General features: G+C 46.1%; 1 protein-coding gene across 3 annotated transcripts in view; it reads left to right on the forward strand.

Annotated features, from left to right (window-relative positions):
- Window positions 1–22,381, forward strand: part of TRIM66 (tripartite motif containing 66) — a 54,942-nt gene that overhangs the window by 25,557 nt on the left and 7,004 nt on the right. For all 3 annotated transcript variants that reach the window (XM_060605938.3, XM_078433188.2, XM_060605939.3), the window contains exons 2-10: window positions 137–240; window positions 1,679–1,826; window positions 2,702–2,834; window positions 3,163–3,279; window positions 4,568–4,682; window positions 5,235–5,381; window positions 7,547–7,664; window positions 9,104–10,008; window positions 11,387–11,548. In XM_060605938.3, the coding sequence (XP_060461921.3) occupies window positions 137–240; window positions 1,679–1,826; window positions 2,702–2,834; window positions 3,163–3,279; window positions 4,568–4,682; window positions 5,235–5,381; window positions 7,547–7,664; window positions 9,104–10,008; window positions 11,387–11,548 (1,949 nt within the window). The remainder of the gene's footprint in view (window positions 1–136; window positions 241–1,678; window positions 1,827–2,701; window positions 2,835–3,162; window positions 3,280–4,567; window positions 4,683–5,234; window positions 5,382–7,546; window positions 7,665–9,103; window positions 10,009–11,386; window positions 11,549–22,381) is intronic.

Here is a 22,381-nt window from a genome sequence, read left to right on the forward strand (position 1 = left end):
TGACATCAAACACAGGTCATTTTGGCGCGAGGGGTTTTGACACATGCCTTGGTGTTGTGTAGTAGAAAGCCTGTGTCTAGGCCTTATGTATAATCTGCCATGTTGCCCTGACTCTGCTTTTTTGCCCCCTTCCCAGAGCTCATCTCCTGTCCTGGGTGTAAGCAAGCGGACCTCACCAGGGATGTAACTGAGCGTTTTTTTCTGCAGTGCTTTTCTACTGGGCAATCCAAGATGGCCAGGGTAAGTCAGGACAAGAAAACAACTGATCCTTTTCAGAAATCTGTGGGGCCCCTGTCCGTAAGTTCATCTATTCACCCATCACTTCATCTGACTTGTTACCCCTCCATCAATTTGCCTAATCTTCCTCCCTCCCTTCTTTCCTTCCATCCATCCATCCGTCCATCCATCCATCCATCCATCCATCCATCCCTCCATCTAAAGAGAATTAAAATATTTGAGTTGGGGGAAGTAAAATGGGGCTATTTTTCTCTCTCTTACAGCTCTGACTGAAAAATATTAGTACTGATCTTTTATTTCCTTTTTTCTTCCCCTCAGTTGAAACTTATACACCAGCTAAATGGGTTAATCAATCTTGCCTATATTTAGCAACTAATACCTCTTTTTCTGAGTTTCTGCAATTTTACATCACTTACTGCCTGGCACCTACTGTTCCTTTCTCCTCTGGGGTATTCCTGGCACTACATTTTCTTCATTTGCCAGTGTACTTACTTGATCCTGTATTGAATTTTTAGTGAATGTCTGACATGTGCCAGGCCCTGTGCTGGGTGCTAGGGAGACAAACATCCATGTTCTCTACTCTCAAGGAATTCATAGTTTAATGAGTAACACTTGTATTTCTCTTCTTTTTTTCCCCCCTTCCCCCTGTGGGTTTGTCAGAGGGCAGTATGAGTACAAAGCTGTCAGAATACATATTATTTTGATGGCCTATATTATCCAGGCACAGACAGGCTACTTTTTTACAAATCTTTTTTACACATGTTTTTACATTACCCTGCCAGATATTTGCTGACCAAATCAATGAACCTTTGGGCTAGGAGAGGACTAGGTTCTCTTGGGTCCAGCAAGCCCCAGTTGTGGAAACACAGCTCTGAGAGTTGGTCTGTATTTGTTCTTTCTTGGCTGTATATGATCGATTGTCTTTCTGTGTACTCCCACATCTGTGGCTTCTCCCTTTTTGCAGGCATGCTGAACTTCCCCGCTTTTGCCTGTATTCTCCCATTTTACTCCCCTGCATGCTTGGGAAACTTCTACCTGTCATTCCATATCCAATCAGAAGTCACTTCCTCATGAAATATTTCCTGGCAACTCCTAGACTGAGCTCCTGGAAACCTCCCTGTGCTTCCTTAACACTGGCTGTGTGCTTTTTTCACAGCATCATCCATTAACCGTCTGCCATGCCCTGCAGGCTATGTCGCCTGGGAAGTAGATCTTTGCCTTCTCCTCATCTTCAGCTTGAGACTTGGGGGAATAGTCCCTGTGGCCACTATTCTTTTAGTCACAAAGGATGATTTCCTTCACAAGCCACCACTGTCACTCCTAGGTGGCTTTCCAAAACTGACTGCCCTATCAGTAGAATAGCCCTACAGGCCCCCAGTCCCTCATGGAGGCAGGCCCAATTGAGGATGCTGTCAGTAACTCCAGACCTCTCTGCTTCCAGAACTGCTCCGAGTGCAAGGAGAAGAGGGCAGCACACATCCTCTGCACCTACTGCAACCGCTGGCTGTGCAGCTCCTGCACAGAGGAGCACCGGCACGGCCCAGCCCCCGGGGGCCCGCTCTTTCCCCGGGCCCAGAAGGGCCCGCCAGGTATCTCTCCCCGCTTCCCCCACTGGCTCACGTGCCCTTAAGCAGTTCTGGCCCCTAAAACCTCTGGAGAGTGGCTCTCTGACCTTGTCTCCCTACTGGGGTGAAGGTAAAGGTGGTCTTAGAGCCTTTCCCAAAAGAAAAATGTCTCCTCCAGAGTCACAGCCACAGTGCAAGTTCATGGCTAGGCTCTTCTTTGTTGGGGGTGGGAGTGGTGAGTGTGGGTGAGACATGCAGGGAAGAGTAGTCTTGAATTATTGTGAGCGCTAGCCGAGTTCCCTACTTTCATCTCTAAGTAGAACAATCATGCCTCACTTCTATTTAGTTACTTGCATAATTAAACAGCCTGGATCAGGGCTTGTCCATTGGTCCATTCATTGCCACTTGTTTTCAATGACAGTCTCCTTGACAGTCTTTGCCCAAGGTCCTTGAACTGTAGGAAGGGTTTTACCTTAGTTACACCCACATGAACCAGAGTTAATGGTCTGTGACCTGGCCTATAGCCCCCGCAGCAGCACCCTGGTTAATGAAGAGCTTTAGGTTGAATTTTAGAGGATCCATTACTCTGCAGAAGGTCCATGTGCTGCAGTAGCAGGCCCCTTCCTCAGCCTCTGGCAGGTGGTGAGATACCTGGGGCTGGATGGTGTGTGATTTCTGGACAGCTGGGCAAATCCAGCTGGGCTAAGCTCACATTCTTCCTTGTGCTCCTGGAACCTCACTGGCCCAGAGAGAGGCCTCTCCTGTCTTCACCACCTTTCCTCCAGGTTCTGTGTCTCCCCTGTGTCCATTGAGGGCTGAGGGCTGAGGGCTGCTCAGTGGAGCTTAACTGAGAGTCTTCCTGAGCAAGAGAAGTCCACTCTCTCTGTCTTCTCTGGCAGGAGTGACTGGTGGTTCTGGGGACTTCGCCTTGTACTGTCCTCTACACACACAAGAAGTGCTCAAGCTATTCTGTGAGACTTGTGATGTTCTAACATGCCATAGCTGCCTCATGGTGGAACACAAAGAACATAGGTAGGGATGGCTGGCTGCTCAAAGGGGGCCTGGGAGGGTTCTGGACTCTGCTTTGCTGGTGCTGGTCTCCCAATGCATCAAAATCGTCTCTCTGCCTACGCCAATCTGGAGCCCTGAGGCTGGAGTTTTTCTCTGCTCTTGCCGTGGGGCTTCTCTGGAGAAGACCTGAAGGGTTAAGACTCTGCACTATATCTGACTTTCCCTAGATGTAATAATCCCAGCTTCCATGGGCCTGGCTGAGACAATACATGGTGGGGGTTCTTGCTTGACTGGCATGCTCAGAAGAATACTCGGATCTCCTCAGCTTTTTCTCTGCCTCCTTCTTTAGGTGTAGACATCTTGAAGAAGTTTTGCAAAACCAGAGGATGCTTCTGGAAAGTGTGACTACACAGGTGGCTCATAAGAAATCTAATCTACAGACCTCTGCAAAGCAAATTGAGGACAGGTAACACAGACTAGCCCCTTGCCAATTCTGGAAATGCTCTGTTTCTTGACATCCTGGATGTTGATATCAGGCTATCAGATGTAGTACTTATGAAGAATACATGAGGTTAAGCAGATGTGGGCATGTGTCCCAGAAGGCATATGTCCTGGAACTTAGAGGTCTCAGGGCCAGTGAAAGGGCTTTGGGCCATCACTTGGTAAATGGGACCAAGCTAGGTCAGGGTGATCCGTGTGAGTCTGAGCCTAGGCACATGCCTCCTGAATGTGGCCCATGACAGACATAGCCAGGGTAGGTACTTGAGAATGAGGGCACGAAGCAGATTCTGGGTTTATCATGAGGGTGCAGTAACTCAGTGGAAATCTACCCTTTATCATCCCTTTCCCAGTGTCTTCCATATACATCTACAAATGATATAGAACCATTAATATTTAATGTAGGAAGAGGAATTAGTAGACACTAAGAGCTCATCATGTGGCAGGCACTGGGTTGGACATCATACATGCATTATTTTGTTCAATTCTTACAATTCTTAGAGTTGGATTAGCTCCATTGTACTAATGAGAAGACTGAGGTTCAGAGAGGTTAGGTGACTTGTCTGAGATCACACAGCTAGTCAGTGAGCTGGATTTGGAAGCTAGGTATGTGTGACTCCAAAGCCCATGTTTTTTTTTTTAAAAACAACTTTATTGAGCTATAGTTTATATACCATAAAATTGTTCTTTTAAAATGTACATTTCAGTGGTTTTCAGTATATTCTAAGTTGTGTAAATCATTGTTACCATCTACTTTTAGAACATTTTATCACTCCCCAAAGAAACCCAGTACATTAGTAGTTACTCTCCATTCCCCCCAACATCCCTAGCCCTTGGCAACCACTAGTCTTCTTTCTGTCCTTGCCCATGCTCTTTTTACTGCATGGCATTGTTTAGTGGAGCATCCACCTTTTTAAGACAACAGATTACACGATGTCATACTCATACTCACTCTTTCTGTCCTGTCTCCATTGCTGTGTAACTAGTGAGCTGCTGGGTTGACCTGAGTGTGGACCTGATATTTACCTAGAGAAAACCTGGTTGAACTTTGGGCCATTGGCCCACTTAGATCAAGTGGGCTGCGTGTGCAAAGGGTAGGGTGGTGGAGGAGGGTTCTTATTTCTTTATATTTGGTGCCTGCTGGGCCCTGATCTACATAGGCAGCCTCTAAGTTGTTGGCTGTTTTGTTTGTTATCTCTAGGTCATCATGGGCCTGGAGGAGGGGCTCATCATGCTATGTCCCATTCTATTTATAGGATTTTTGAAGTGAAGCATCAACACAGGAAGGTGGAAAACCAGATCAAAATGGCCAAGATGGTTTTGATGAATGAGCTGAACAAACAGGCCAATGGGCTCATAGAGGAGTTGGAGGTATATGTGGACAGATGGATCAGATGGCTGGGTTGGCGATCTCCCTGGGTCAGAAACCAGGCACATATCAAGCTGGTCCCAGGGCTTAGAGCCCCCTTGGCTGGAATTCAGATATGCAGTTTCCATAGCTTTCTGCTGTTCTCTATGTCTTAAAATGTCCAGTCTAATTTGGGGAGGATGGCTCATTAGGGGCTGGAAAATCAGTTCAAACTCCCATCAATGCTATAAGGCTTTAAGTCATCTGCCTTCCTGGTCTATACACGCTTATCGCCTTGGAAAAGAGGATCATGAAACAAGTTATGCCCAAGAGATGTAGGCATTTGTTCATGTCCTCGTTCATTTATCACCCATTTCATATTTGCACTATAAAATCCACCCACCTTCCTCCCTCCCTTCCTGTGCCCCTCTGTCCTACTGTTGTCCTCTCAGGGGCACAGTCTCATCTGACCCTGTCAGGGTCACACCGATCCACAGGCCACCAGACTCCCCAAACAGGGGGACTGAAGTCCAAGAACAGGATCAGGGACTCTGTCTTTGTCCATACATATGCAGGGCATTACTAATGAGAGAAAGCGGAAGCTGGAGCAACAGCTACAGAGCATCATGGTTCTCAACCGCCAGTTTGAACATGTGCAGAACTTCATCAATTGGGCTGTCTGCAGCAAAACCAGTGTCCCTTTCCTGTTCAGCAAAGAGCTGGTAAGAGCTCCAACTCATCAATCACTGCCTTTGGGCTAGTAAGTGAATAAGCATCTTTTTACCAAACCCCACAGTGCCCAGGTGCTAAAATGGTCTTGCTTTCCTCCAGACAACTCAGGTGGGAAATTCTGGAGTTCTGTGTTAGGTCATGGATTGAGACATGAGCCCGGACACCAGCAGTGTTCTGGGCATCCCGTAGACAATTGTTTGGGTTTAAATGGGGGCTAAGACGAAAGGAGCATCGAGGATGATACTGAGGTATTGGGCTTGTGAGGATGGTGAAGACCAGAAGAAGGAGAAAGAATTTTGAAAGAAGTTGGTGGGGTTTATATTTGTATATGTTGAATCTAAGGTGCCTGCAGGGCATCTCAAAGATGTCCAAAATCTGTTTTGCTTGACGGGTCTGGAAGTCAGAAGAAAAATCAGGGTTGGGGCTAGAGATGTAGGAGTAACTGGGATCTTGGTGGTATCACCTCGGAAGAGTGTGTGAAGGAAGAGGACAAGAAATCTGGAACCCAGGGCAATACTATCATTTTCAGCATAGACAATGGAAGAAGAGTAAAGGACGGTGAGAAGAAATAGTCATAGATGGCATGAGAAATAGGAAGGTGTGGTGCACATAAATGAACAGTTTCACATTTCAAGTCGTCCACATTATTGTCGCTACCTAGGTGAAAGAGGAGTAGTGAAGAGAAGCCTTGAGATTTGGGAATCAGGAGGTCCCTGGTGATCTTCTGAAAGAAATTCCAGCAAAACAGGAGGGTGAAAAGCTAGACTGAGGGGCCTTAGGGGAGGTGGGGAGGAATTAGAAACAAGTGAAAAGAGGGGAAATAAGGTAGCTTGAGAAGGGGATGGGTTTGGAGGATTAATTTTTTTTGTTTTAAATGTGGAAGGCATTTGTGCAAGTTTCTTTGGGAGAAGAGGTTGATGATTGAGAAAGGAGACGTGTGGTGGAGTGAGCATCCTGAGAAGGCAGGAAGAAATAGGACCTAGAGTGAACCAGTGGACCCTAAATGGAAGGGGCACCCCTCTGAGAAGGAAGAACAGGAAGGTCTCAGTATACTGTAGTTAAGGTTGGAGGTACATATGGTACCAGTTTGGGGAAGTTTGTCTTTTGTGTCTCTTGTCCTTTCTGAAGTAGGGGGTGATAATAGGAGAATTAGGCACTGGGTAAGTAGAATTGAGGAGAGAAGTGTGGACTTTAGATAGTCATCGAGGACAGTGGAAGAGGAAGCCAACAAGAAAAGAAGTGATAAGAAAAAGGACTATAGGGTGCCCCCGAGGTTAGTGATCACTGAAGTGGCCCCAGATAACATGGCTTTGGGATGTCTGAATCGACGTAAGGCTAATAGACTGTGGTGATGCAGAGGGAGTTAAGCGCTAGTGATACTGTTACTGAAAATGATGGGAAGCTGGAATGGCCCTAGGGACCAATGGCACAGGGCTTGGGGAGTTCGGTAAGGTTGAGGAGCAAGCATGCTCAGAAAGAGTGAGAGCTAGTTAAAGCAGGGGCCAGTTGCTAGAGATGAAGGTCTCTAGAAGATGAAAAGGTCTGGGTGAGGTGGCTGACCTGAAAAGAGGGGTGAAGGTGATTGACACGAAAGAGAGGAAGGAAGAGGCCAAGACGCTGACTGAGGCATTGGTTAACTAGATGATGGCAAGGGTGAGTTGGATGCTTGCCAAAATCCTGGATAAATGGAAAAGTTCATGATAGGGGATAGATGGAAGGGATGAGGGAGGAAGAGGGCAGTTGTTAGGATGGGGTGTTACATATGGATGGAAGGACAGCAGTGGGAGCTCAGAGAATGTCTGCCTTTGTAGGCTTTCAAATCAAGGTTATGGAAGAATGAATGCAACTCTTGAGAGGGCTGCCAGGCAGGTGATGTCTGAGGGAGAATTATAGACCATTCAAGGCCTGAAAGATAAAAGTATAGGGGATCAGGAAACCTGGATAAGAGGAAGGGGATGAGCTGGTAGGGGCAGGGAGGGGACAAGGTCAGGGGAAGGGATGTGAAGATACCAACGTGCAAGGAAATGAGCGTATGGGGGACCTGAGGCTAAAGACCTATGGCTTTGAGCCCTTCACCCTGTCGAAGAGTGAGGGAGAGGGAGTTGTCATTCAGGTGCAAGATGCCCAAAGAAATGACCTTTGGCTCTGTTGTCAGATTGTGTTTCAGATGCAGCGATTGCTGGAGACAAACTGTAACACAGATCCTGGCTCCCCTTGGAGTATCAGATTCACCTGGGAGCCTAACTTCTGGACCAAGCAACTGGCTTCCCTTGGTGAGTCAGGGCCCACCCTGTGGGCTTTTACATAATTGCTAACAATGAATAGAGAGCATCTTCTTAGCTTACTGGGTAGGTTAGCCTAATGCCAAGAGAAGGCACTCCCTGAGACTGCCAGTGGTCATGGAGTCACTCAGCAGACCATTTTGTTTGTGTGGGAGTGAGGTGGGGTTGAGGAGGGGGACAACTTAAATAGCAATGGCAATGCAGGACTTTTGTAACAGGACCAGTTGAAATCTGAGGTTTCCATTCTGCATGAATGTCCCTGTTACCTTGGTTTCATTGCTAGAGGAAACAAGACAGCGGCTCTGCTCTTCAGACTGCTGTATGGCAATTCAGGTGAACCTCTGTCTCTGTGGCCATACAAGGGTATTCGTGTGCGTAGGCACAAAATGGGTATCAGCAACCAGGTGAGGGAAGGAGGGAGGGAGAGGGGTAGTGTCCACACACCTCCTTTGGAGTCAAGATGGAAACAGATAATCCATGGCCCTCCCTGCTGCAGTGATTTTCTGGCATTGAGTCTTTAGACAGAATGTAGACAACCTGAGGTTGTACCTGTGTTGATGGCCCAATGGTAGGTTTGTTAAGCTAACGGCCAACTGCTGCCTTCATCTGGGTTGTTAACCTCTATGGAAGGTTTTTGAACTTGACAGAGAGAAGCATAATATTTAGATTTATTCTTTGCTTCCCTCTCCACTTTGATTTAATTCAGCAGACCTTTGGCAGGCCCTTGCTGTGGGCCAGCACCCCATGCTGGGTGCTGAGGGATCAGAGATGAATAGAACACACCTCTGGCTCTCAAGTTGTTGGGTCTTCCCTAAGCAAGCCTCATCAAAACAATGAGGCGAGGAAGCCACGAGATTGAGCTAGGCATATATACTGTCTACTAATACACGAAGCCTTGGGACCTCGGGACAGTGCTCGTGTCTGCTACTGACCTGGTGTTGGAGCTCTCCGACTCTGTCCATCCTACTTGCCCAAAACACAGCCTCCCAGACCTATATTTGGAGACTTATTCATTTGTCCCAGGGTCAATTCTCTCTCCTTTGCTACTCTCCAGCATACTACCTCCCCATCCCCAATGTTGACTTTTTTTTTTTTTTTTTTTTTTTTTGGTCTGAGCCTGTGTTAAAAAGGAGTGGGTGCTATTTGAAGGAGTCCATGGTTTCTGTAGCGGGATACAAACAGAGTGAGGACTGAGCATCTGGTAAAAGCTGAGCTAATGTCTCAAATGTCCCTGGCCCCTAAAGGTCCATATTGGTTCCATTGCTGACAGCATTCTAGACCAAATCTTAGAGTTCAGGGGTTGAATTTTCTAATCTCTGCACCTGGTACAGGTCCACTGACTGATGTCCTTTGGTCCCGGGAGCAGGAAGTGGCAAGCAGGGAACAACTGCAGATTCCCTTTGGAAACATTCTCTATTCTAAATTTTCAGGCTGTATAACTACTGAAGGTGGACAGCTGTCCCGGGCAGAGACTCCTGCTTATGGAGGCTTACAGGGACCGCCATCCTTTTATCAAAGCCATCAGTCCCCAGTGGCACAGCAAGAGACTCTCAGCCACCCCTCACATAAGTTCCAGTCTCCAGCACTGTGTTCCCCATCTGTGTGCTGCTCCCACTGCTCCCCAGTCTCGCCCTCCCTCAAAGGTCAGGTCCCCCCACCTGGCATACACTCAGCTCACAGCTTCAGGCAACCCTCTGAGATGGCACCCCAACAACTGGGGTCTCTGCAGTGCCCTGCCCTGCTGCCCAGGGAGAAAGAGCTGGCTTGTAATCCTCAGCCACCAAAACTGATGCAGCCCTGGCTGGAAACGCAGTCCCCTGTGGAGCAGGAGAACTCGTCTCAGCGGCCGGGGCAGCAGCTGACTTCCCAGCCAGTGTGCATCGTGCCCCCGCAGGATGTTCAGCAAGGAGCCCATGCCCAGCCCCCCTTACAGACCCCCTCCATCCAAGTCCAGTTTGGCCACCACCAGAAGCTGAAGCTCAGCCACTTTCAGCAGCAGCCACAGCAGCAGCTGCCACCTCTGCCGCCTCCACCGCCCCCACCCCAGCAGGCGCCGCCGCCACCTCTACCTCCATCCCAGCACCTGGCTTCTAGTCAGCACGGAAGCCCGCCTGGGCCTGCCTGCTCCCAGAACATGGATATAATGCACCACAAATTTGAGCTGGAGGAGATGCAGAAGGACCTGGAGCTTCTCCTTCAGGCTCAGCAGCCCAGCCTGCAGCTGAATCAGACCAAATCTCCTCAGCACCTTCAGCAAACCATTGTGGGGCAGATCAACTACATTGTGAGGCAGCCAGCACCCATCCAGTCCCAGAGCCAGGAGGATGCCGTGCAGGTGAGCCTCAGGGTGGCTTGGGACACATGTCCTCCTTGTCCTGGGATCGCTCGGCAAACACAGCCTCCCCAGTCACAGGAACACAGATTCTTCATCTTAGGGTGGCCTTAAACTCAGCCCTCACATTTCAAGTCCTCCCTGGGTTCCCCTGCCCATCACAGAAAAGCTCTAGAGAGCATAGTACTTTGCCCCAACATAGATCTGGGCTCAATACTCTCCAGAGTGGCCTGGCTTAGCCCTGCCCTCCTAGATGACGCTAGGGACCTTGTCCATTAATAGAATCTTCTGAGCTGTGCTAGACTCCTGCCATTGCCAGGACAGAAGGGAGGCTGTTTCTTATCTTTATAACCTCCCACTTCCCTGGCTGGGAACTTAGGAATCTCAGGTGAAAGGGGAGAGCTTCAGGAGCGGTGGGAGGGCATGCCTTTGATTCTAGTGGGCAGCAGCTTTCTAACACTACCCAGCTGTGGACTTAAAATTTACTTCAGATATCTTAAGCTGGGTATGTTTTATATATACTATACGATTTATCCTATCAACAGTGTTAGGTGGGCATTGCCATGTGTATCTTATAGGCGCAGAAGAGGGGGTCAGAGAAGGCAAGCACTTTGCCTAGAGATCATAAAACATTGAGCAACAGACAGAGTGAAGGCTTGGATCCCGGTCTGCTGACTGTAATTCCACAGAAGAGGCCTCGTTCTCTCCCTGGGGGAGTGATGAATGCTGCTCCTGTCTTCTCTCAGTCACGAGCCAACTGAGGAGGTACATTTGTACCTCTGGGATCTTTGCTGCATTCCACATCTTCATCCTTAACTAGTGCTTTTCTTTTTTTCCTGGAGTTTCCTGTTCCAGCCCCTTCTCCCCATCCTTTCTCACTTTTTCCCCAGTGGTATGTCCTTTAATTCTGTAATCACGTTTGTATCTTCAAAGCAGCTCTATGGACTTTTACTTTATTATGAAATATAAGGCCTCACATTTCTGCTTTAGCACTGACAGCGTCAGATCATGCTTCAGATGTCTCCCTCTGAGGCTCAGTTCCTTTGAGGAGATATGAAGCCACCCTCATGATGGCAGAGAAAGGTCTAGGGTTCACTGAGGACCACAGGCAAAATGGAAGTCAGAACCATTAGGATTGCTAAAGTGAATACGGCAGGGTTAGCCCAGAATTCTTGGTTTGGGTTCTATCTTGAGACTATCATATTAGGATGTAGTCTCAGCAAGAGTTTAGATAAGAGTATCTTTCTTTCTGAAAAATTTTCAAGCAGGTCACAATGTATAGTTGATGACAATGGGTAATGCAGGGTGGCCATCAGCCTTTGCTGCTGCCATTGCTACTCTTTGCGGTAAAACCCACTCAAATTCTTATTTTCTTCTTCAGGCTTCAGATGAGCCCCCAGCATCTGAAGGTCCAAAGCCAGCTCTCCCTCTTGACAAGAATACTGCTGCTAACTTGCCCCAGGCGTCTGGGGAAGAAACCCCTCCCAGTGTCCCCCCACTGGACAACACCATCCAGCGCTCCTCTCCAAATGTGGTGAGAAAGGTACTAATGGAGCCCGCATTCCCTGACCATGGGGGACCCGCTGCCACCCAAGAGCCTGGGGCCCTGGATGAGGATGACTGGGCTCGGGGGAGGAGTGTCCCTGTTCCATCCCTGGATATTACGCAGCCCTGACTCATGCTGTCTGTCCTAATGAGTCTGCAACAGAGTCCTCCTTCACCCCATTTCCACTCCCACACTCACTTAAAATGACAGCAGTTGTCCTTCATTTAGGGTGGAAGTGGTAAAGGGAAAGGGAAATTACACACTTACACAGTGCCTGGAATGGTGCATGAGCTTCACAGTTCTGTGAGGTGGGCACCCCCACTTTCTAGCTGAGGAAACTGAGGTCCAGGGCCCTATAGTTTGTAGACAAGAGGGGTGAGGTTTATTTAAAACCGGGTTTGTCAGAATCCAGAGACTGTTTTTTCTCTGCAATGAAAATGGGGGAAGTATTTTATGTGTCCCCACAACCCAAAATTGATTGGCTTTAGAATTTGAATTAGTGGAGTTTTTTGGGTGAGTGATTTGTAAGGACATCCTGCAGAGGTAGCTGAGCATCTAGGGGCACTGAGAATTCTGGAAGATAAGCTACCCTTCCTGTCCACCAACTTACCTGCTTGCTAGAAATGTTCATTTACCCCGGCAACAGCCCAGAACGCCACAGCCCATCAGCTGTCTTCCCCTTATCCCTGCCCTTCACCCTCACCCCTGTCATCCTCCTAGCTGGAACCTCATTGATGTGTTGTGCTCCCCACTCAGCCTTCTCTGTGTGCCTTGGCCTGTTTCTACTTGTCCTATTGCCTTCTTTGGCCTGGTGCCTCCTCTCAGCCCTGCACTTGAAGCTGTGTCAGCTCTTCGGTACCCTCCCAGACTGCATGCTTAGCCCTGCACATCCCCCTGGCTCTGTGGCCCCAGTACACAGTTGTCCTATGTACCTGCCCCTCACTGTGTTTCCCCCAGTGACGCTGCTGCCATATGTATCTTAGATTAGTCTATCCCAGTGACACTTGAGAAGAGACTTTAGAAAAGCAAGGGATGGCGAAATGAAATGGTAACTTGGAAAACCCTGGTGATGCTTGAAGTCTGGCCCAGGCCTCTGGTATTAGTGGTTGTTTGCCTATGCTGGGCCTGTCCTACCCTATTGAAAATGGTTTGGCCTAGAGGCCATAGAGATGCTATAAATAGGCCCTTTGTGGCTCTTAAGGGTTTAACTTTTTACACTTAGGCTGTTTGTCTATCGATCCATCCATTTATTCACTCACTGTTTTATATATATACATATATATATACACACATATATATATATATACATATATATACACACACACATATATATACTCATATGTATATATACTTATATATATGCTAGTATATGCTAGATGTTTTGCTAGGTTCCAGGCACATATCAGTGAATAAGGTAGTCTCACACTGGAGCTTACAGTCTAGTGGGAGAGACAGTTAAATAAGCAACAACAATAAATATGATAAAAGGCTGTGATAGTCACTGGGGTGTATAGAAGGAGCACATAACACTGGCAGAAGAACTTTTCACAGAGGACTTCCTAGGGGACATGATTTTTAAGCTGAGGTTTGAAGATGTTAGGCTAGTGAAGAGGTGGGGAGAGGGCTAGAATAAATATCCAAAACAAATGGCTAGTAGGAAAGTCCAGAAGTGAGAGAAAGCCTGGGGTGCTTAGGGGGTTTCAGATAACTTGGCTTGGTAGGAACATGAGGTGTACTGTGGATGGGAGTGAAACCAGAGTGCTTGGAAGGCCTTGTAAATTATGATACAGAGTTTAGGATTCAGTCTTGGGGGTTGTGAGGACTGAATGAAGGATTTCTAGCAAGGAGGGACATGGTTTGAATTAAATTTTAGAAAGTTCACTTTAGCTGTAGGAAGGGAGACCAAAATACAGAGAAATAAGAGAGGCTAAATGGAATCAGTAACAATGGGTATAAGGAGGAAGCATGGACTTCAAGAGATCAGATCACAAGAGCTTTTGGACTTGAAGTCTGATTGGTGATGGAAAGTGAGGGAGAGAAATTCCTTTGGCTTGACACCCAGGTCTGTCTTGCCCACTGGGTTGCCATTCACTGAGATGGGGGCATGGGAAGAAGGGCCTATTTGGGGGGAGGAAAAAATTAAGTTTGAATTGTTGGTGTTCTCCTGTGGAAGCTACATAAGAAGATGACCAGAAGGCAGCTAGCTCTAGGTGTATGTGGTTCAGAAGGCAACATGGGGATTGCCAGTGCTCCAGTGTAGTAGAAGCCACACAGAAAATGCCAGTGCTTATTTAATGAGTCTTGGTTCTGTCCCCACACACAGTACAAAGGAAAGGAGGTGAACCGTGTGCAAGCATGGAGTCCACGCTGCCTGTGTGGGTAGCCCACAGGGATCTCTGATCAGCAAGGGGATGCTGCCCTACTGTGTGCCTTTGGGTTGGCAGTGGGGTTAGTGAAGGTCCTAGGAACTCTGACTTTTCATCTTGACCTGCCCCTGGCCCTTATTAACCCGGGCTCATGCAGAGGTTTGGAGGAGCAAGTGGCCCAGCCTTTTCCCGATGTTTTATAGGCTTCTTCATGGCTTGGACTCCCCGAGAAAGGAACCTCAATGTTGCCATCCTGGCCCAGAGCAGCCTTTGGGTCTACTTGACTGAGAGAGGTACTGGTTATACACAAAGCTACTGAGATCAGAGAAAGGGCTTTCTTTTGGTGGGAATTCATTGTCTGAAAGCTTGGATTAGGCACGGTGGAGGGTATGAAGATTGAGGACACCAAACAACATTTTGAGTATCTTATCATTAAATGATAATACTTTGTATAGCATTTTTCTATCTCTTCCCATAGGTTTTTACATGTATTTTTCCGTTTTATGTCTTTGTTTATCATAGAAGTGTTATGAGGAAGCCACTTTCATATTCCCCTTTGAAAGATGTGGAAACTGAGACACAGAGAGGTTAAGTGACCCACCTAAGAGTTATACAGCTGAGCATTGGCAAAGTTGGGACCAGAGCATGGGTTGCTGGCTCTGCTCGTGCTCGGGGACTAGGTTAGACTGTCTCTCCCCGTGTACTGCAGTGTGACAAGTACGACTCCATCTGGCTGCCCACGTGCTGGATTTTCCCCCTTACAGTCGTTGGGAGTAGCCTGAGGCCCTGCTGGGGAGAGCTCTTAGGACCCAGCCTCGTTTGGTCTTGGTTATCTCTATCTGGTAAAGGTGTTTTAGCCTCCAACCTGCTCCTGAGCCTGTGATGGCCTGTGAGTGCCAGGGAAGTCAGAAGTCTATGTGAAGGCCACGGACCAGAGGAAGCTGGGGCACCAGGCATCTCTCTGGGTGTTCCACAGCGACTCCTCCATGCTCTGAGCTGTTCACTGATGTTACATCACCACGAGGAGGACTTCCGCTACAGCACAGCAGCTGTGCACAAGTACCTGGAGGTTGGTGCTGACCGAGCTGATGGTGAACGCATTGCTGCTGAAAGTGAGATAGGAATGTTTTTGAATGGGTTTTCTAGTGGCTTGAGCTCGGCACTCTCGGAAGGAGCTCATCCCACTACCTTCCCTGCATCCAGCAGGGTGTTTTGGAATGAATTTTGACATTTGCCTGGCCCTCACGGTTGCCTAATCTTGGTTTAGCCACTCTGAAGAGAGACCACGGTTACCACACTACAAAGAATACCTTATATCCCAGGTGAAACTGGAAGACATTTTGATGGCTGCATTTTATACTTCTGAATGAGTCAACTGCTGAAGGACACACATGCACTCTTTTCCTCAGACCTCTCCTGAAGTCAAGGCTGTGGGCATCACAGAGAGCCTGTCTGAGCCGTAATTCAGCTGCAAGGGGGACCTCTCTTCCACTCACATGTGGTCCACATCCTTCACGGAAGGCTGAGCAAGACCACCAGGATGCTGCTTATGGCTTTAGAGGAGTCTGAGATGTATTTTTAGTAAATGATGCCCAAGCAGTAGGCATTCCTGTGGTCTACATTAGTAAGAGTGACGCAGAAGAGGAAGGGATAATGACTCACATGAAGAGCATTTATATCATTATCAAAGCACTTTGATGCCTGAGTTTTTAATTTGATTCTTATAACTCAAATGTACATTAACCTGTGGAGGAGGAAATTAAAGTCCAGAGATGGGAAGTGTCTTGCTTTAACTCATACTCTAAATCTTGGCTTACGTAAAGGAAGTACTGGGTGTCCTGCCTTCATAGTCTCCAGATCCATGGCCATGGGCCAGGTCATGGCTTCTCAACTCCAGCAATGATCATTGCCTCATAGCCTGGTCTCAACAGCAGAATTTGCTCACAATCTTCCCAGGGCCTCGTGAAGCTTTCTTAGGGCACAGCCTGAGTTCTGGTCAGCAATTGCAGAACTATACAGAGTTCTGCTCTGTCCTGCTCAGAAACCAAGCCAAGTATTCCCCAGGTCTGGCTCCCTGAATTCTGCAACTTCTAGGAAGGCTCTTTCCTCTGTTCTAGCCTGATTTCACTTACAGATCAAATCTAAGATCTTTGTCTAGGTTTCCTGGTCCATGAGAAAACAGGTCCTTGCTCCTGGGCCCTAAATTTCCTTACAATGGACTGGCCAAAATATCTCTGGCCTAATTCTTCAGAGTCTCCAAGGCTAGGGTTTGAGTGTTTCATTCATTCTGGCTTTTACTTCAGATTTATAGGAATCAGCCTATTCCTTTCCTCTTCCTTCCACCTCTGACTCTAAGATCCTCTTTGCCATTTCTGTTTTTCCTGAATCATCAGGACACTGGACATTCTTCAGTTCTTATCTCTTCATCACCCATGAATGTTTTCCCATTTGATTCTGGTCAGTTAGCATGTATTACCATAGTTATATCCAAAGGAATAGTCTTTTTTTTTTTTTTTTTTTAGATTTATGATTTAATTTAATTTAATTTTTTAAAATTTACATCCAAGTTAGTTAGCATATAGTGCAACAATGATTTAAGGAGTAGATTCCTTAATTCCCCTTACCCTTTTAGCCCATCCCCCCTCCCAAACCCCCTCCAGCAACACTCTGTTTGTTCTCCATGTTTATTAGTCTCTTACACTTTGTCCCCCTCCTTGTTTTTATATTATTTTTGTTTCCCTTCCCTTATGTTCATCTGTTTTGTCTCTTAAAGTCCTCATATGAATGAAGTCATATGATATTTGTCTTTCTCTGACTGACTAATTTCACTTAGCATGATACCCTCCAGTTCCATCCACATAGTTGCAAGTGGCAAGATTTCATTCTTTTTGATTGCTGAGTAATACTTCATTGTATATATATATACCACATCTTCTTTATCCATGCATCCATCGATGGGCATTTGGGCTCTTTCTATACTTTGGCTACTGTTGATAGTGCTGCTATAAACATGGGAGTGCATGTGTCCCTTTGAAACAGCACACCTGTGTCCCTTGGATAAATACCTAGAGGTGCAATTGCTGGGTCGTAGGGTAGTTCTATTTTTAGTTTTTTGAGGAACTTCCATACTGTTTTCCAGAGTGGCTGCACCAGCTTGCATTCCCATCCAAAGGAATAGTCTTAATTTGTATAAGAGCTTTTCATTCAGCTGGGGGACCACTCACTGTCCATAAAAGCTACAACTTTGCTATTAAAAATCAACTTGTGAAACAAGTTTCTGGGGAAATGAGTTCCTTCCTCAGGTATCTGTTGTTTGATGATCTACTAATGTTAAACCAGTCTACCCAATCTGAAGCTTTGAAGCACTCAGATATTCCATGATTTAATACAAATCTGTATACCTCAATCCTTATGTCCTCATCTGTTTCTTTCAACCAGAGTGAAGGCCTTTAGTGTATTTCCAAGACTTAACTTCCAAGTCATTGCTCCCCTTTCCTATGTACATTTACAGGGCAATCAGTCTTTGACAATCCTAACTACTGGGGCAAAAACCCAGAAGTGAGCAGGCAAAGCTTTGGAGCAGCAACAAGAACAGATGTCACAAAGCCCACACATTATTTCTGCATGAGATCATAAGGCCACACTCAGGTGTCTAGTATAGAGGTCTTGACAGTAAACTTAGTTACATGGTTTCCTTTGGAAATTTTAGTTTTCCTACATGGTAGCAGTTAGCAGAGTGAAGCAAGGAGTCAGGACTTCTGTAATGTCAGCTAACGACAAAGGAGAAGACAAGAACCATCACCTGGAAAAGTGCCACAGTTTGAGGTCATTTGGTGAAAGGACAAGCTAAGCCCTGCATTGCCTTATAGCATCACTGAACTACAGCCTACTCCAGCAACAGAAGTCCATCCAAGCTTGTTTCTGTCCTTAAGGAGTGGTCTCATTAGGCTTCATGAACTCTATTTAATATGACAGGGTGGTGTGTAAAGTGTTTTAGAAGTAGTCCCATTCAAAATAATTTTTTAAAGCCAACTTCATTTTGTTATTGAAAGAGGTATGGTTCAGATATATGGAAAATTAATATCTGTGGAACACCACCCTATTTGTGCTGCTTTATCCCCAGCAATATTATCTTGCTGTAAGAACCTGAAATTTATATTAAACTCAGGGCATGTGCATTAAGTGTCTGTTTATTGACTTCTCTATCATGTTTTACTAGAGCACTAGCTTTCTAGCTAATGGCACAAAAGCAAGACCACCCAGCAGGCTTTTAAGGCTGGGCCCAGACTCCTAGTCTTAGGCCTATAGAAGCTTGGGAAATCTGTGTAATTGCTCTGTGTCTCAGTTTCCTTTTCTGTTGAATGAAAGAACAGTGCCTTCTCCAAATTTTGATAACATCATGTGACAATCATTGTAATGATATAAATAAGCACATTGAACTCCAGAAAAAGACCCAAGTGGTGAGGATGGGGATGGAGGCGGCAGGTGGACGAAGGATTGCACAGGTGACTAGTAGAAGAGGCTGACAGACAGTTCAGGGAAGTCGTAGGTCAGGCAGGTTGTGGATGCTGGTGGTTCAGACAGATTCTATAGGTTCCAGGTGAGGTGATTTAGACAGGTCACAGGTCAGGCAGGTGGCAAACAGAGATAAAGAGAGAAAAGAAGAGGAAAGGGACACATATAGGAACATACAGCATGGGGGAAGGAAAGAAAATTAGGAGCAAGTGAGGAGACACTATGTAAGAGAGGTAAGAGGCTTGGAGCAGTCTCCCCTTGTACCACAGAGATGACCTGAGCTGATTTCAGAGTGAATGTTTTTGGCATTTTTGACTTCTCTTCCTCCCTGATCTAGAAAATAGTTTTTCACTTGCAGACTTCAAAGTACATATTTTGCCTCATGAAATCTGAAGGTTTTACATGTGAAGAAGAAGGAAAGGTGTCATGTAGCTGACAACTTGGAAGGGTCAGTAGTTGCCATTTATAGACCTTACAGTTGGCCATATAATTTTGCCTTCTCTCCTTTGATCTCTGAACAATCCTGGTTGCTAGAGAGGGCAGGCAATGTCATCTCCACTGAGAGATGAGCACCTTCTGTGTGTGAGGCACCAAATGTCAGGAATGGCCATATTCTCAAGCCTAGTGTGCTCTCAAGAAGCCCTGTCCTTCCTCCCAGGCCCTGGTTCCTCAGCCTGCTTTCCTGGCCCGGAAATTTGATTCTCCCCTTGCCTCTACTCACTTTGCAGCACTGGCAGCAGGGTAGAAAGGAGGTTCTCAATCCTGTGTTTCTTCCTACACATGAAATAGTTCCTTCCATTTTAATATTTTGCATCTCTTCACTCCAGAGAGCCAAATGAAGTATCAAAAATAACTAACACACAGCATACATATGTTCCAGAAATGCAGCTGTATTTGTATAGCCTATAGAAATGGGGTGGTGCTGGCTTCCTTATAACACTTTCTCTGAGATCCTGGAAATTTCTCAGGTTCTTTTTACCACTACTAAGGCTTTCCCCTACTTCCTGATAGCTGTGGTCTCCTTGAGATTGAATGTGAATGTGGACTTGAAAAAGACTAGTCTAGTCTGCAGTCTCTTAGGACATGTTATTGACCTTGTGCTGTGTGCTCGGTGTTTATAGGAGCAGGTTCAGCAGGCCCAGCTCAAAATAAACTGTGATAGAATTTCCACAGTTCTTCTAGGGCTCAGTACTCATGCCCTCCTGTCCTCTATCATTAAGTCATACTTCATGATGCACAATAAATAATCAGGACAGGGGAGTAGATATCCTACAAAGATATCCTACCATTAATCTGGAGATGTAGAGATATCCTGCCTCTAATCTGGGGAGCGTTGTCTTTGGGGATTTAATGTTGTGCATATCTTGTGACCTACAGCACATGACCATTATTACTTGGGATTGTCCCAGGTAGATTTTGATGCCCTTAATGCTTGGCACCAAGGATCTCACACAGAGCCATCTATGTCATTGGCAGATGAGATGACAACCAGAGTTGCACTAAATATACATGTCAAATGGGGAAAAGGTGAAAGAAACCAGCTCAAAGGGTTAGACTGTCCTATGTTACAAAAGAGATTCCAACAATCTTTGGGTATTCTTGTAGGTAGATAAGGAAAGATCGAATCTTAGAAAGCTGTGGTAGTATATAAGCAGGACAGCAGGGAATGCCAAGGGATGCAGGCCAGGGCATGTTTGAGGCGGCTCTTCCATGCTTAATCTACCCAATTTGCTCTGAGTATTCTCCCCATACTTTGTTCTCCTCAATATTCCTTATCTTGGGACTTAGACTATAGAGCAAATGGAAGCCTTTTTATTTAACACTATTGCACTACCAAGGAACATCTAAAAATAAAAACTTTTCTTTGGAGAAACAAAGGTATTTAGCTTATCTGCTTTTCGAATTGGGAATTAAGAATAGAAAATGTAAGCTTTACTAAAGCAGTTAAATAATAAGGGAAAGGTGTTGGGAGAGAAGAGGAAGAGATGATAAGAAGAAAGGAAAACAGGAGAGGAAGAGGGAGCAGGCGAGGGAAGGACAGAGGCTGAAGTGTAGAGTGTGGGAAGGGGAGGGGAGGAAGCACAGGGAAGGACAGAGCTAGATGGGCCACAGTCAAGAGTGTGGCTTCGGGGCCAGAGATCTGGATTCTAAATCTGTGAAAATCCCACATCAAGTATCATTCTTAGTTGGTGGAATATAGAAAGGATCCCCCGAGATTAGGAACAAGACAATTCAGCTACTATCGCTGCTTCTATTTGACCTGGTACGGGAGGTCTTAGCTGGTGGAGTAAGGCCGGAAAACACAGGAGAAGGAAGAAATAAAACTTAACTCTTCACAGATGACATGATTTGTGTTCACAGAAATTCCCCAAGTGACTTCAGCAAGGTCTCTGGTACCAGGTCAATATGCAAAAATCGTGTTTCTGCGTGTGAGCACAAGTAAAGAGAAATAGAAATATACAAAATTATGTGTTCAGTAGCATTAAAAACTTCAGATCCCTTTCTGAAACTCATTTTTCTCAAGTGTAAAATTAAGGCCATAAGAAGAAGAATAACAATAACAATAATTGCAGCAGCATTAGCCGTAGCTGGGGTTTGTTGAGTACCTACAATATGGCAGATGTTCTAAATCTTTACATGGATTCTTTCTTTTAACCTTCACAACAACCCTTTAATGTTTGTTATGAGGATTAAGCGAGGAAATGTATGTAAGACACTTAGCAAATTTCCTTACATATAATAAATGCTCAATAAATTTTAGCTATATGAAGACAACCATTATTTTAGAGAGATGCATAGACACAGTTTTTAATAGAACTAAGCTGCTATTTGTTTGGTTTAAGATTTGTAGAATAAAAAATCACACATTATGTTGTTTTTTAAAATTGTAAATAGCTCATTAATTCATTTATTCAGCCAGGGACTGCTCCTGAGTCTAGAAATACACTGGGTAAGCAAAATAAGTAAAATCCGTGCCCTAATAGAGTTTACAATTCATGGAGGAAACGGAGATTAATCAAATGGTCTTACAGCTACGAGAATACAGTATAAAAAGGAGTTATGAGAACACAAAAGAGGGAACCAGGCCTGGGCCACAGAATGAAAAGAGGCTTTGCTCTAAAAAAAATCACAGGTGAGCTGAGTTCAGAAGGGTAAGTGGGACAGGGGCAGGGATAGGACAATGTTCCCTGGAGCAGAAGCAGTCTCTTTGAAAGGGATGAAGATTCTAGGTGGAGGGAAGGCTTGGCTTGTTTCAGGAACTGAAAAATGTGTGAGTGGCTGGAGCTCAGAGAATGGGAGGGTTCAGGGATGAACTGTGGCTGCAGAGCAGGACAGGGGATAAGCCATTGATTTCACAGTTGTCCTGAGTGGTGGAATGCACTGTAGGGCTTTATGCAAAGGAAAAGAATGGCTTTATGCAAAGGAATTAGTTCCCCAGCACTAACTGGGGCTCCCTGAGCCTTGGCATTATCTCAGAGAAGGCCTGAGGCAGATCAGAGTTTGAGCCTTCTGAACTTCCTTCCACTTTTATGTGACAGAAACTAGTCTATGGGACCCCCAGAAGGGACAAGAAGGCACTAGAGATTTAGTCAGAAGGGAATGTGAAGCTGGAGGGCAGTCCTACAGTCTGACCCTTTGACTAGGTACTGGATAGGGGTTGAGGGGCGTGGGCTAATGGTGGCTGTGTGTGTGTGTGTGTGTGTGTGTGTGTGTGTGTGTGTGCACGCACGTGCACATGCACACATGCGCATACCACCCTCAGGTCAGGTGGTAGGCTATCTCTCACTCTTCCACACTGTCTTGTCTCTTTCTCTCTCCCTCCCTCTCTCTCTCTCACACACACACATTCACACACACATGCACGCCAGTGTCCTCAGCCTGTGCCTGCCTCTCTACCAGCCTCCTTGGTGCAGGGGAATGGGAATGGGGACTTCATGTGCTGTGTGAG

The sequence above is a fragment of the Panthera onca genome, chromosome D1 (genome assembly GCF_046562875.1).
Source record: "Panthera onca isolate mPanOnc1 chromosome D1, mPanOnc1 haplotype 2, whole genome shotgun sequence".
Taxonomy (NCBI): Eukaryota; Metazoa; Chordata; class Mammalia; order Carnivora; family Felidae; genus Panthera; species Panthera onca.